Raw genomic sequence first — 13395 nt, forward strand, 5'->3', positions numbered from 1 at the left:
TGCTGCATTTTACTACCAATAATTATGACTTTGCTGTGGCAATAAATTAACTCAACCCATTAGCTCCTACCTTAACCACCACATAAACCTCACTGCTTATAATTTATTCTCTTTCCCAAGTGATTGCACACAGTGTATCATAACAAGCACTTTCCCCTTTTCAAAACAATAAAAGCAAAGAAGGTTAAAACACACAGCCAGAGGCTGGGTAAGACCAAGACAACATTTTTAAGACTGCAGACAGATTCCCATTTTGCTGTTTCTGAATGAATTTTTTTCATTTTCAACAGGCTCTTCCTGCAGCACTGCTGGGAAGGAGGGTGAGCTCAGGGCTGGCACAGCTCCTAGGCTGGGTCCACATCAGGGGATGCCACCTGTGCAGTCCAAGGGGTGCCAGGTATTCCTGGCTCCAACAGCAAGAGGAAGCCAGCAGTCAGAGCAGCCAGGGCTGACCCTGTCCAGCCCAGCAGCACGGGAGCAGGACCACCAAGGAGCTGCTTGTCTCCTGCTGGCTGGCCAGTCCTACAGCTTTTGTCACCTTTCCTAAGGACAGGAAAACTGTCTCCTGATGCAGGCATCATGTGAATGGCCCTGGGAAATGGTGATCTTAAGAATACACATGGATGTAAGTAGGTGGCTGCTCTGCAAACCTGCTTTGCTAACCAAATTCAAAGAGAACAGATACACAGACAGAAAGACCTTTAGGTTTTTCCTGCAATCTAAATTCACACCTTTCTCTAATCTGGGTTAATTCTCACATATCAGCAAGCCTTCTGAACACTGTCCAAGACATCACAACTCCAAATAAATTCTTAGAGGTTTTATCACATACTTTCAGACAGTCTCGTGAATGAAAGAGCAGAAAAAAATAATTTGGGTGACAACTCACTTGCAGAACAAGAGATTCCTTATCATTTTCCAGACGAGCCAGCCTTTCTTGATAAACATCTCCATTCCCAGATATGTGTCCATTAGTCTGGAAAAGACAACAAATATTGTATAGTCAGCTGTTGTGCCACAGTGTTATCCAACGCTATCAAAACACTTAATGAGAGTATTTTTAGTCTGCACAGTTTAATAACATGTTTGAAATATTCTCCAGCCCCCTAAGAGTTACAAATCAAACTGTCAACGAAGGACAAATGACCACCCTTCAGGAGAGAATTCTTCAGGGGCTTAAAGGTGAGAAAGGAAGAACCTTCTAGTGACCCAGTTCTGCAAAATTCACTTACTGTGTATTCAGCATTTTGCTAACAAAACTTGGACTCATTGCTACACAATGCTAAGCCATACTTGCAAAGAGACAAACACCCTGAGACATTCAGCAAGTGAAAAAAGCCAAACATGCAATCTACAAAATGTGTATTATGCTTCTTGCAAGTCATACACACAGTTAGAGACATCCTTTTACATCAGGCACATTCTACTGGGTATGGGTGAATGTCTGCACTCTAAACACATCTCTCTGTAAAACTGCCTGAGGCTAGAGAGAAACAAGAATACATATTAATGCTATCAGAGAGTTCAGAGGAATCAGCAACTTTCTTCATAATAACTTCAATGCTCTTGAGCAGTGGGAAGGATTTTGTTCTAACCATATTCAAAGCTGTCTCAAAGCACTTCGTGATCCAGGCCACAGAAAAGGAAGTCTTACTCCCATCATGGCATAAATCGCTTAGAGGAGTCTGAGAAGCTGCTCTTGAAGCCAGGGTGCTCAGCAGAGACACCCAACAACGCTGAGGGGCCCTGATTTCTTCCTGAATATGTGATGAAAAGAAATTGTGTGACTGATCCTTGTGCTCCCGTGAGCCTGCAGTACACCCTGCCTTGAGAGGCCACCACCACTCAGGAGCTCCAAGCCTCCAGCTCCTGCTTTGGATCTCCCCTGATTACAGAGGATACCTCAGGAAACCTGCTGGCTAAAACTCCTTTTCTAATTTACATGTCTGACCTTGGGTGGTGGGAGAAACTGCCTTGTTTGAGCTGGAAACAATAAAACTCCCTCCAGCATCACTTAAAGATCTGACATAAAGCAAACAGGAGAAGGTGAAAGTGTTTTACCTCACTCCAGTGCTCTCAAGAAATCAGGCTGCATCCTAGCAAGCCTTAAACCACTGAGCAGTACCAAAAGTGTCTCCCAAGCATGAAATTTCACTTGGTGACCGTAATATCTCCCCTGAAATTTGCTCCAGCAGACATAGAAAGGATTCTCTCCAGTAATTTGTACCAGTACCTCATCACAATTATCTGAAGTATGACCCTGTATCTGAATTATTTAGCAGCACAATACTAAGACACCTGACTACCCAGACACTAAACCCCAGGGCAAAATTCCTCTAAACTTCTGAGTTTGCCATATCTTCCCCCCTGACCTAGAACTAGAATTTAGCTCACGCCATTCAAGATCAGTGAGATGTTCCATTTTGTAACATTTCAATTTAGGTGAAAGAATTCAAAATGAAATAAACCTTATAGCTGTTCAACCAGTAGATTATGCTTCGGATTTTGTGACCTGAGTTGTTTGTGAAAACACAACTGAGGGTTTTGTCTACTTTTGCTGCTCTGCAGGTCCCTTGACCTTTAAGAGCTCCAGTACACCTCAAGCACTTAGCCTGCATAAGAACAGCATCTGTATTTTGTAATACACAACACATTTATCAGTCTGGTGCATGTGTCTGATGTGGGAAAGTGATATCCATCCCTCACTACAGGCAGCAGAGCTGCAAAGACATGTCTCCATGCTGCTGGGGCTAACATGGAATTCCCTGCCAAAGCACAGCCTTGACTCCCTGCCTCCCAACCACCAGATCAACGCCTGAACCACTGACCCTCCTGATAGCTCCAGTCAGCATAACCAGACACAAATTAACCAAAACCAAAGACTGCAGGAAGAAAATGTGGGGAGGGAAGTCTTGGTTTCACAGCACCATTAAAATGTTTGTGAAAACCAACGAGGTGTGAAAGCAGAACGTTAGTCATTGTGCACAGCATCTTGCCAAGACACCTTTGTTGTTAAACTCCGCTCACATTTCTCAGGAAAAATCCGCTTGGCTCAGCAGATCAGCCTTGGCTTTAAAGTAGGAGTGTTGGGAGAGGGAGAGTTCAGGCTGCAGCTGCATTCTGCCATTAGAAAGAGGTGATGGGAACCCCAAACAGGACAAGTGAAAAGGCTGTTCTCCCACAAAACAAAAATTAGTGCTAATAGAATCAGAGACTCCTTAAGGCTGGAAAATACCTCTAAAATCATCAAACCCAACCATCAACCTAGCACCACCGCCATGTTCACCACTAAACCATGTTCTCAAATGCCATATCCACACATTTTTTAAATCCCTCCAGGGAGGGTGACTCCACCACATCCCCAGACAGCCTGTTCCAATGTTTAATAACTCCTTCAGGAAAGAAACTTTTCATAATATCTGACCTAATCCCACCTCTGGCACAACTTGAGGCCATTTCCTCTTATCCTGTCAAACACTTAGGGCAGTTCATCTATTCTTTGGGAGAAACTTTGCAGAGATGTCTTGGTTTTGCAAGCTGAATGTACTGGGTGCAAAGATCTCTTTTCTGGGTATTGCCAGAAATATTTTCTAAAATCTGCATAAAACCAGACCTCCTGTAGCACAACAAACCCAGAAAATTCTGTGTAAAACACAAGAATTGTTTGCTTTTTTTCTGAAGTATTGTAACTTCTGTATAATACCTGTGACTGACTCTTAATTTGAGGTATGCAAGAAAGCCCCTGACTTAGCTTTCAGTGAAGAAAATTATGACAGTTGGAGAATGGATGATAGAGAAAGACCATGGCAGCTATTTCCAAGAGCAGCAGCCCAAGCACTGCTTACAGAGGGGCACAGACCCAGGACCTGCAGGCACTGGACACATGACACCTCACCAGATCTTTGCTCTGGACTGTCTTCAAAGGCAAAAAGTTGATTCCTGGCATGATATTTTTCCCAAAGAGATGAGGAAGGAAGAGGGGAGATGAAAAATATGAGAAGAACAGAGCAATAATGGTAGTGAGCAGGACTGAAAAGAAATGGAGCAGGAATATGTTCAAACACTGGATTTAGGGAAGTAGTGCATCAGGAAATGGGGTGGAGGGAGCCCCAGTGAGAAGGAATGGGCTGCAGGGAGGTCTGAAAAATGCCAGAAGACCTGGTATGTGCAAAATCTGGGTGAGCAACACTCAGTGTGTCCCTAGGGAGCATCTCTCCACCAGGGAATCTGCATCCTCCCCTGGGACTGAGCCCGGCAACTTCTCACCCTGCAGAGCAACAGCTCCGCTTTCAGGAGGGGGAAGGAAAGAAATAAAACAGTAAGAGAAGCAAAAAAGAAAAGCAAATATTTGATTGAACAGCAACTGCAAGCATATTTAGGGCACTTGGTAGTTCTGGATCAAATTTGTATCATTTAAGTCTATAAAGGATTAGCATACTTTACAAGCTGTGTTAAAAAAGGCTTTCCACTTCCTGAAGAAGGCTGTTTTCATCAGTAACTTAAAATTATCTTCAGTTAAGCAGCTAGATTTTGCTTGTGTTTTCAAATGTTACTGATTAATTGCAAAACACTATATGAGAAGAGAATGCAGATTTACCAATACTGATTTTAATCCTAAAAACAAAAGAACAGTTGTCACAATGCCACAGAGGCTTCACAGAAGTTTGAGGTCAAGCATTTACTTAAAATGCCTTGTAAGATCAGACCCAGTGCACTTATAAACTCTGTAAGATCAATCCACAGCTAATCTGTTTAACATGTGTGTAAAGCTTTGTCTGTAGTCATCTAAGCGTAAAAATCCACGCTGCTCTGGAGGGAATTATTCCTGTAGTAAGTAGAAGCATCACCAAACTTTCACAGCTTGCCTGCCTTCAGTCTTTAATCCCTTTTCCATGGAAGTGAGTTAGAATTCCAAACCACAGGAACGTTTCTAGTGGCTGCTGGTTTAAACCTAATAATAAAAAAAAATAATTTAAAAAATCAGTTTCCTTCCAGTTGCTAAATTCTCCTTTAAAAATAAAACCTCATTTTTAGCTTACCACAGCTGATACCCTAATTTTCCTTCATTTTCTCTTCTTCTTTGGAGATGAAATAAGCAGCACAAATCACACTGCTCTTGCTGTATGTGCAGTTTGGTCTGTACAGAAGGAGCTGCAACTCCACAGCATCATTTCCCTGTACAGCAGATTGCACTGACTGTTTCGACCACCACCAGTCAAGTCAACAGTTGGGCAAGTGAGCCTTTCCCAACACCTCTTTCCTGGACCATCTGGAGTTAAATTAGAGCTCATCAACATGCTTATGTGGTTCAGATCATTACAATACACATTACCTATGCTCAGTTAAACAAAGCTGCTGCTGTTCTGCTTGTTCCCTCAGCTTTAGAGCCCCTTGCAAGAGGGTTCCTCCAGCCTCAGCTACCTCAGCATCAATTGGTGTGCCTTGGGCAGAGCCTCCGGGTTTCCCAAACCAAGTACCCACTACCTGTGATACAGACCCATGACAGCTTTACTCTCTGTCAGCATCAATCCCATCCCAAATTCACAGTGGTCATACTGTCTAAGCTGGGGTGTAACCAGTTTATGTGGGAGCTCACCTCTGCCCTCCCAAACCAGCCTCTCCTACATTTCCCACTTCCCTGCTTGGAATATTTGCAGCCTGTTCCATATACTCCAGCAGCAGACCTGCTGCTGCTAAGCTTTTCTTAAAGTTTGCAGGTTACTTCCTCCCCAGAGAATAGAAGGAGAAAAATAAAAACAACCACACACCCACTCAAAGCCCCCCAGATTATATTTTAAAAAATAAAAGTGAATTCTGAAAGAAAAGCAGCTGAACACAGCACTTCACTCTGAGGCATTTACCTGAAACATTTTGTAAGCATAAATAACACGCTGCTGAGCAGGGAAGATGCAACCTTTCCACAAAATTCTGCTTCCTCAACAGCAGCCCAGCTGGTGCCTGGTGCAGGAAAAGGATGAGAGGCTCATTCCCAGCGTTGCCCAGCTATGGCTTGTCACTGAGAGAAATGCAGGAGCCAGCACAGGCAGAGATCTTCTTACCTTATTTAGCCAGACGCAGTGCCCGTGAATGTCCCAGCTATACTCCATGCTTGTCATGACTGTTTTCATGCATTCACGGACGCCAGAAGCCGAGGCTGAGGGCTCCGGGCTCCTCGGAGCCGAGGTTAAGTGATAGCAAGTCCCCTTGCTCAGCCGAGGATGGAGGCGAGCGGAGTGGGAGACGTGGGAAGCAGCAGCGCTCCTCAGGCGGAGCAAGCAGCTCTGGGGAATTAACACATCAAAGCCCGGCACGAAACTCTTCCAACCCGGCACACACAGGAGGGGGATGCAGGCAGGGAGGTGCAGAGCAGCCAAAACCTGACCGGGAGCAAGGACAGCCTCACGCAGGTGGCACCCGGCCACCTCCACCCTCGCTCTTGTTACCAGCGCAGCACCCTCCTCGGACCCTCCCGGAAAGCATCCGACCCAACAGCACAGGAGAAACGAGCAATTCCCACCCCTTCACCTGAGCACAAAGTAAACAGGAGGGGCTTTCCTAGTAATTGTAAAAGCTGCAGGAACACATGCAATTAATTCACATTTAGACGCCAAGAAAAAATGGAAGAAATTGACTCAGCTGTCCCAGGTCTCACAAGTGGCTTGTCCCAAGTTTATGTCACACTTCAGAATAATGTAAGAAGCAACAATAACAACCAACCTCTGTCCTCGAGTTCAGGTTTCAATTGACCCACTACCAGCAGCAGCATGACAAATTCTTAGTATTTTTGACCACAGAGCCCAGCTCTGAGAGTCCTGTGATTATCTCAAAACCACTTTTATTATTATAATGAAATGCCTACAACTACCATTGATAGAGAAAAATGTCAAATCCATGAATGCTGAATAACTCTGGAGATATCAGGAGAGCAAAGGATGAGCAGAAGCTGTGCTTTTTAAGCCAAACTGATTCATTTTGGATTGGGAATGGTGGTTTTTGATGGGGTGTTCTTACTGCCAAAGAACTCATCCCCGATGCATGAAGATGTGACAGCAAGGCATACCACAAATGAGCCCATACTATCTTCCAGTGTTAAAAATACACCAACCTGGATGGTCACCTTTAGCAAGAAGCAGGGTCCTGTGTTTCTAGAACTTTGGGAGGTGGATCTCTCAGGGACAGAACGCATTGCCAGCAGGGAGTGGATGATGACAGGGTATCACAAGACTCCTTTCATACTGCAACTCAAGGAGAGATCTCAAACTGTTTGGTGGTAACACCCTGGTGCCACACATTAGCATAGGACCTTTTGATACACAAACTCAACATAAGCAGAAGTTGAATCAAATGACTGCACTGCACACCCACACCAGGATAATCAAACAACAAACTTGAGTTTGAAGACAAGATTTATTTTTTCCCCATGAATTAGAGATGATTTCTGGCTAACCAAACCGCTTCCTCCACTTGGCAATCACCTTCTTGTCCAAATAGGTCAGCATATCTCTGTAAGATTACAAAGCTATGTCTACCAGCAAGGAAAATTCCTCTCTGAAAGTTAATATCCCCTCATATTAACTCTTATTACTCCCAGCTACTGTCTGGAAGAACCAACTTAAAGGAAAAATGTCAAAATCTGAAGCTGGTCTGTGAGGCAGCAGCAACACATTTGATTGCATGAGCCACGATGGATACCTCAGCTGAACCATCATCCTGAGATGAGCTGAAAATATTCTGTGGCTGGACTTGATGATGGTGATCTTAAAGGTCTTTTCCAACCTTAATGATTCTATGATTTTATATTATTTAAGAAACCTTTGGAGGCCATGAAGTTTTGCTTGACTCTAAAATCAATTACAGAAATTCACTTATGGAGTAAAAATATAATTAAAATATGCCTTATAACATATATATATTTAAACTCAGAAAGTCACTTCCAAAGCTGCACTTGCTGTGGGTTTTAAAGAAAAAATATTATGTTATCCTGGCTCTTTCACTTCAGGGGCACATTCTTTAAAGAAGAGAAGGTACACACCAGGAAGACACACATACACAAGTTCAGATCAGAAGCATGGGGAAAATGGCTCAGAGGTGTGGGAAGGCACTATCCACCCACTCCTACCCTTCACTCTTCTTTTTAACAAGACACAGTTGGTTTCCTGTTTCTGGGAAAGTAGTTGCATAAGATGTATTTTTAAAAAAAATGCAAAAAATCCCCCAACCACTTTCAAGAAAAGTAATAACCAGAAGGAAAACTGTCTCTTGTTTGCTTCAACTGAAGAAAATCTGGAGCAATGCCCATGGCTGGGAGCAAGGTTTGTGAGAATTACTCTTCAAGAAATGGATCTATCAGCTTTCAGCTGGACACAACAAGAATGCCTTGGTGTTGTAGAGTTTTGTTTAAAATGGTTTTGCTACTGATGCTGATGTTAGAGATTACTCACACACTGCCTGTACTGAAGCGAGAAGCTCCATTTTCAGAGAGTACAGCACATGCCTTATTAAGGTGCACATTGAAATACATCAAACATTTCTGCTGACCAAGAGTATTCTGGAAAAACTCCAGAACTTTGGAATAGCTATGACCTGGCTATGGATTTCAGGCCTGGTTCATGGTGAAAGCATAGAGTCCAAACATGTTTAAGCTCAGAAAGGTCTCAGTCCTTTCCAGACTTGGAGCAAATGGCCTCGTTTGTAGTTTCACCCACGACATTCACCATTTGCACATGGAGATGTGAGCAGGGTTTCAGCAGCACACATCAGTTTGAGCTGCAATGACGTGCTACAGTTAAACTGACTTCTTTGTTCAGCAGAGAGTTGCATGTACAACTTCTCCCAGCTCCCCTTGGGGACCACATGATGGATTCTGTTGGAAGAGCTGTGCCAGATGTCCAGGCACTGTACGTGTGCTCTGGTGTCACGTGACCACCTGGCACCCACCCGTTAAAAAACAAAAAGCAGCACGAGGTGTTTTAACCCACTGGCCCTTTTTGCGTGCTTGCACACACACACTGAGAGAAGCAGAAAAGAAGAGGATCAAGGACACATGGCAGCCCACGGCAGGACTGAATGCTCTGCCCTATTTTACAGAAACTTTGGGTGACTGCTGTCATCCCCTTTTCCTAATGTGGGCACCAGTGGTTTGGCTGCAGGAGTCAGGGGAAGATTTTTCTCCTGTGACACACTGTCTGGCAGCAGCAAACACTATTTTTGTTTTCCTCTGAGACACAAGAGGTTTGCTTACAGCGTCACATGGGATGTCACACACCAGTTCCAGCATCCTAGGGGATGCAACTTCATGCACGGAGGATTAAACCAGTTTCAAACAAAGAAAATGTCTGCCCTTGCTCTGTAAGGAGGGGCATAGGTGCAAAAAACCTTCCTGCAAATCATCCAGGCACTTCATGTGACACCTCCCTGCTCAGACAGGGACTGGTGTCACCGGTGACACCTGCAAATCCTGTAGCTGTAGCACACTGAGTGGAATGTTACGTTTTTCTTACAAGGGGCTTTAAGGGTGACAGAGAATACAGGGTAATAATTTGAGGCAGAATAAGGAGTAATTGAAGCAAAGATGGAATAGCAATTTTCTGCAATCTTTGGTACTCACAACCCCTGCACATCTTTTCCAGTAGTTGGGAGGCACTAAACTGAATGGTACAACAGAGCCCTTCCTCTCCCACTGAGCCCATGGGCGCAATAAAAACCCACTGCTGTCTCACTGCCATTAGGTGATCCACATCCTGTGTGTCTGAAGGGCCCCATTCCAGACCCCACCAGCCAGGCACCCCTGAATCACACATCTGCCACCACAAGGGGCAATGACTGGTCTCCACCTCATTAATCTCAGCAGGCACTGCAGCCTCAGCCATGCTGCTGGGCCCCTTTACTCCAGAATAACCTGCAGGGGATCAGCACCACTAAACATGGCCTACAGATGACTGTGAATACCACGGGAGAGTGCAGTTTCCAGAACTGTCTATTTGGCATATTTTTTATTTATCAAGGCCATAGTTGCATGAAACCTGTTATGTCCACAGAGAGCAGCGAGTAGTTACAGCGATGTTCATGGCTGTACGTTACACATGCAGGGAATGCTGATGTTAGCAGGAACTCTGCCTGTTTTAAAGATCCAACTTCAATGTCACTCCTGTCTCCTCCTCCTGATCTCAGCATTGGCTGCCACACTTTGACAGTGGGGGCGAGATCCAAATCCCACTGGAGGCAGTGGGAGAGCTCCCACATGCTTCATTAAGGTTCAAGCATTTCCAAATGAGTAGTTCAAAGCAAAGATTTACAAAAAGGAAAAAGAAAGCTCTTCCTTCAGATCTTTCTGCAAGGGCTACAGAAGCAAGTCCCAGGTGCCCATCTGTCCCTGCAATGCTGTGCTCAGCCCCCATGACAGCAGATGGCACAAAGGGCTGCCCAGCGCCAGCCACAGCAAACACAGCCCTGCACCCAGCAGTCCTCTGGGCTGTGACTGTGCACTGAGATCAACCCATTTTTGAGATAAAAATTTCTGCAAGATTAGCCATGACTCCAGGGAGATTGAGTCCTTCCCAGGGGGTGCAGCACCCATCCTGGCAAGGGAGCAGGTGATGGTGGCCATCTGTCCCCACAGCAGTGGCACACAGGGCACAAGGAACACAGAGCCACCACAGTCCTGCAGCAGCCCCAGCCTTCACATGGGCTGGCACCCCAATTTCAGCAGCACCTTGGCCAACACCTAGTGTGTGACACAGCAGGACCTGGCCACGGCTGCAGGATGGATTTGACAGAATATGTGGAAGTTCCCACCCACTGCTGTCACTGTGACAGCTGTGGTGAGGCTGGCTTAAAAACCAAAGTGTGGCCTCTGGGAGCCACTCCTGACTTCCATTGCTGGAGCTTCCCCAAAACCTGCACACACCCGAACCTCCACAACACAATCTCTGCCACACACCATGAGCACAAAGACTCTTCCTTGGCCTTGCTTGGAAGTCACCAGTCACAGGACATCTGGAGGCAAACCCAGCAGCTTCTTCAAAAATGATGCTGTTTTAATTCACCTTATGGTAAGTACAACATTTTATTTCCCAGTGCAGTCTTTGGGTAACCTACACCAAGATAATAGTTGATTTTTTGGGAAAACCAGGTCTTGGGGAAAGAACTTCCTTCTCAGTTATATTTCTTTATATTTTTAAAGTAAGATGACAAAAACTGGCCAATTCACAAACGCAGAAAATATAAGTTTGGTTTGGTATCCAGATTGAAGGGATGGTGAGCTTACACCACTCCCTTATGTAATAAATCAGGTGAGGAATCTCAGTAATAATACTAATCCCCATAGAAAAAACACTGCCAAAAAAGCTTTTTACTGAAAAGAATCAAAACAACTTCTTTTCCCCCACTTAAGCATCTGATTCTTAAAAAAAGTCTTTCCCCATCCCTCTGAGATAAACTGCAGTTACCAAGTATTGTTTGCTCCCTAGATTGAGGCACAGTGGTACATCAAGGACAGCAAAGGCCAACCCACTGCACGAGGCATTTGAGCAACAGCTTTTCCAAGACTCCACAGCAGTATCTCCAAAATAAAATCTCTTCCCTGATACCCACTCTAAGCTTTATAAATAGCTGTGTGAAACAGAGCCAGTTTACCCAACACCCAAAATGAGCCTGGCAGAGGTGAAATAAGGTGAGACTGTACCATTTGACTTTGGAGCCATTCGATGAGAGCCTCTGCTGTGGAGTCTGGGACCTGGCAGCGCAGCCCCTCCCTCTCGTCCGCTTCCATCATCTCCAGCAAGCCCCGCAGGTCCTCCACGAGGTGCAGCGCCCGCAGGCCCCCCATGAATGGGGAGGTGGGGGACTGGCAGTCAAAGATGCCGTTGGAGTACTCCAGTGCCTTGGAACCTGCAGCGAGCAAAATCACATGGGGTCAGGCACAGGATGAGGGCTGGACGCACCCTGAGGCTGGGAAGGGGCGGGGGTTGCTCCCGGCAGGGTTTATCCAAACCAAACTCAGCACTGGTGCTTGGGGAGGGAAGCTCCAGCAGGAACAAGGTGGGCTGGTCCTCAGGGAATGGGAATGCCACAAGCTGCCATGGGGTTGAGGTGTGGGCTGGGCTCCTGCTCCCCAGGATGAATTCCCAAGGCAGAAGGTGCTGCCAGGGATGGAATATCCTCTGCCAATGCCCTGAGTCACCCTACAGGCACTGAATGATCCAAGTCATATTCCAGTCCAGAGGAAACCATGCCCTGCATTTTCCATGCAGGAATATGTCATGCTGCTCCAAGGCACTGGAATTTTTTTCAAATAATAAAAAAGATGAAGATAAATTAAAAGACCAAATCACTTCTTAACAGGAATAAGTTTTAAACCCAGCAATTCAACACAGTAGCACTGACATTTGCATGTTAATAAAGAGAAAAATCTCTCATTTGCATAAAGTCACAGGATGCATATTTGACCTACATTGGAAGGTGCTATATATTAAGTTAGAAAGGAAACTGTCATTTTAGGATTAAGGTTGATGTAAGTCAACCTAACTAATTCCAACTGTAATTCTAGTACACTGATTTGTGACCTTAATTCTGTAATACCTTGGCACAATGAGACGTGTTCATGACAGACCATCATTTGTGCTGTCAACTTCTAGAAACTACAAGGATATGCCATATATGCACTTCCATGAACTTTCATTCACCCCATCTGGCAAGCCATAAAAATCCAAATATTCTGTTAAATTCCCACTGAAAACAATAAGGAGAAAAATAACCTCCCCAGCACATGAGCTGATATCCCTTTGTTATAATATTCCTTTATAGATCTATTCACAGATAGGGATAAATTAAGTCTGTGGTGACTTAAATCTTCCAACATCACATTTTGTTCTTATATTAAACCTCATCCTGCCATAACCAACCTGGGCTCTTGGAAACACAAATACATGATTGGATCCAAATACCAGTTTCTACTTATGGAAATTACTGAAGTCACAGCTTACATGTATTTTTAGAGATCATCATGATCAAACTGAATCCCCTTTACATTTGTTCCTGCTAGGTGTCCTTAATATCTTGGCAGAGAAGAGTTATTGTTCAAACAAAGCACACACTGTATGATTATTTTTTCCCTAAGGAAAATTACTTAAGTGGAACTACTAAAAAAATTTATAACTGTGTTGCTATACTTGCAAGGGCATTTTTGACTGTTGACTTCTTGATCTTTCCCTCCTATTGTTGGGTATTTATATTATTTTCTATCTCACTAGATTCAGCTTAAAAACAGAGGTTGTATTCTTTGTAATGCCTCTCCCTGGGCAACTTACAATTTAGAGGTACTTATAAAAAATCCAGATGTTCAAGGCAGTTCCAAAGTTTAGACCCAAAGCATTCCAATTTTGAAAAGAAAAAAAA

The 13395-nt window shown here is 44.4% G+C and overlaps 1 protein-coding gene across 8 annotated transcripts in view; it reads right to left on the reverse strand.

Annotated features, from left to right (window-relative positions):
• PPFIBP1 (PPFIA binding protein 1) overlaps positions 1–13395 on the reverse strand; it is a 102729-nt gene that overhangs the window by 33696 nt on the left and 55638 nt on the right. For 6 of the 8 annotated variants that reach the window (XM_053942229.1, XM_053942235.1, XM_053942231.1 and 3 more), the window contains exons 4-5: positions 11684–11889; positions 890–976 (exon numbers count right to left, since the gene is read on the reverse strand). In XM_053942229.1, the coding sequence (XP_053798204.1) occupies positions 890–976; positions 11684–11889 (293 nt within the window). Of the gene's footprint in view, positions 1–889; positions 977–6059; positions 6161–11683; positions 11890–13395 lie in introns of those variants that run through there. The other 2 variants (XM_053942232.1, XM_053942233.1) reach the window with 2 other exon arrangements.

Source organism: Vidua chalybeata, chromosome 5 (assembly GCF_026979565.1).
Source record: "Vidua chalybeata isolate OUT-0048 chromosome 5, bVidCha1 merged haplotype, whole genome shotgun sequence".
Classification (NCBI taxonomy): domain Eukaryota; kingdom Metazoa; phylum Chordata; class Aves; order Passeriformes; family Viduidae; genus Vidua; species Vidua chalybeata.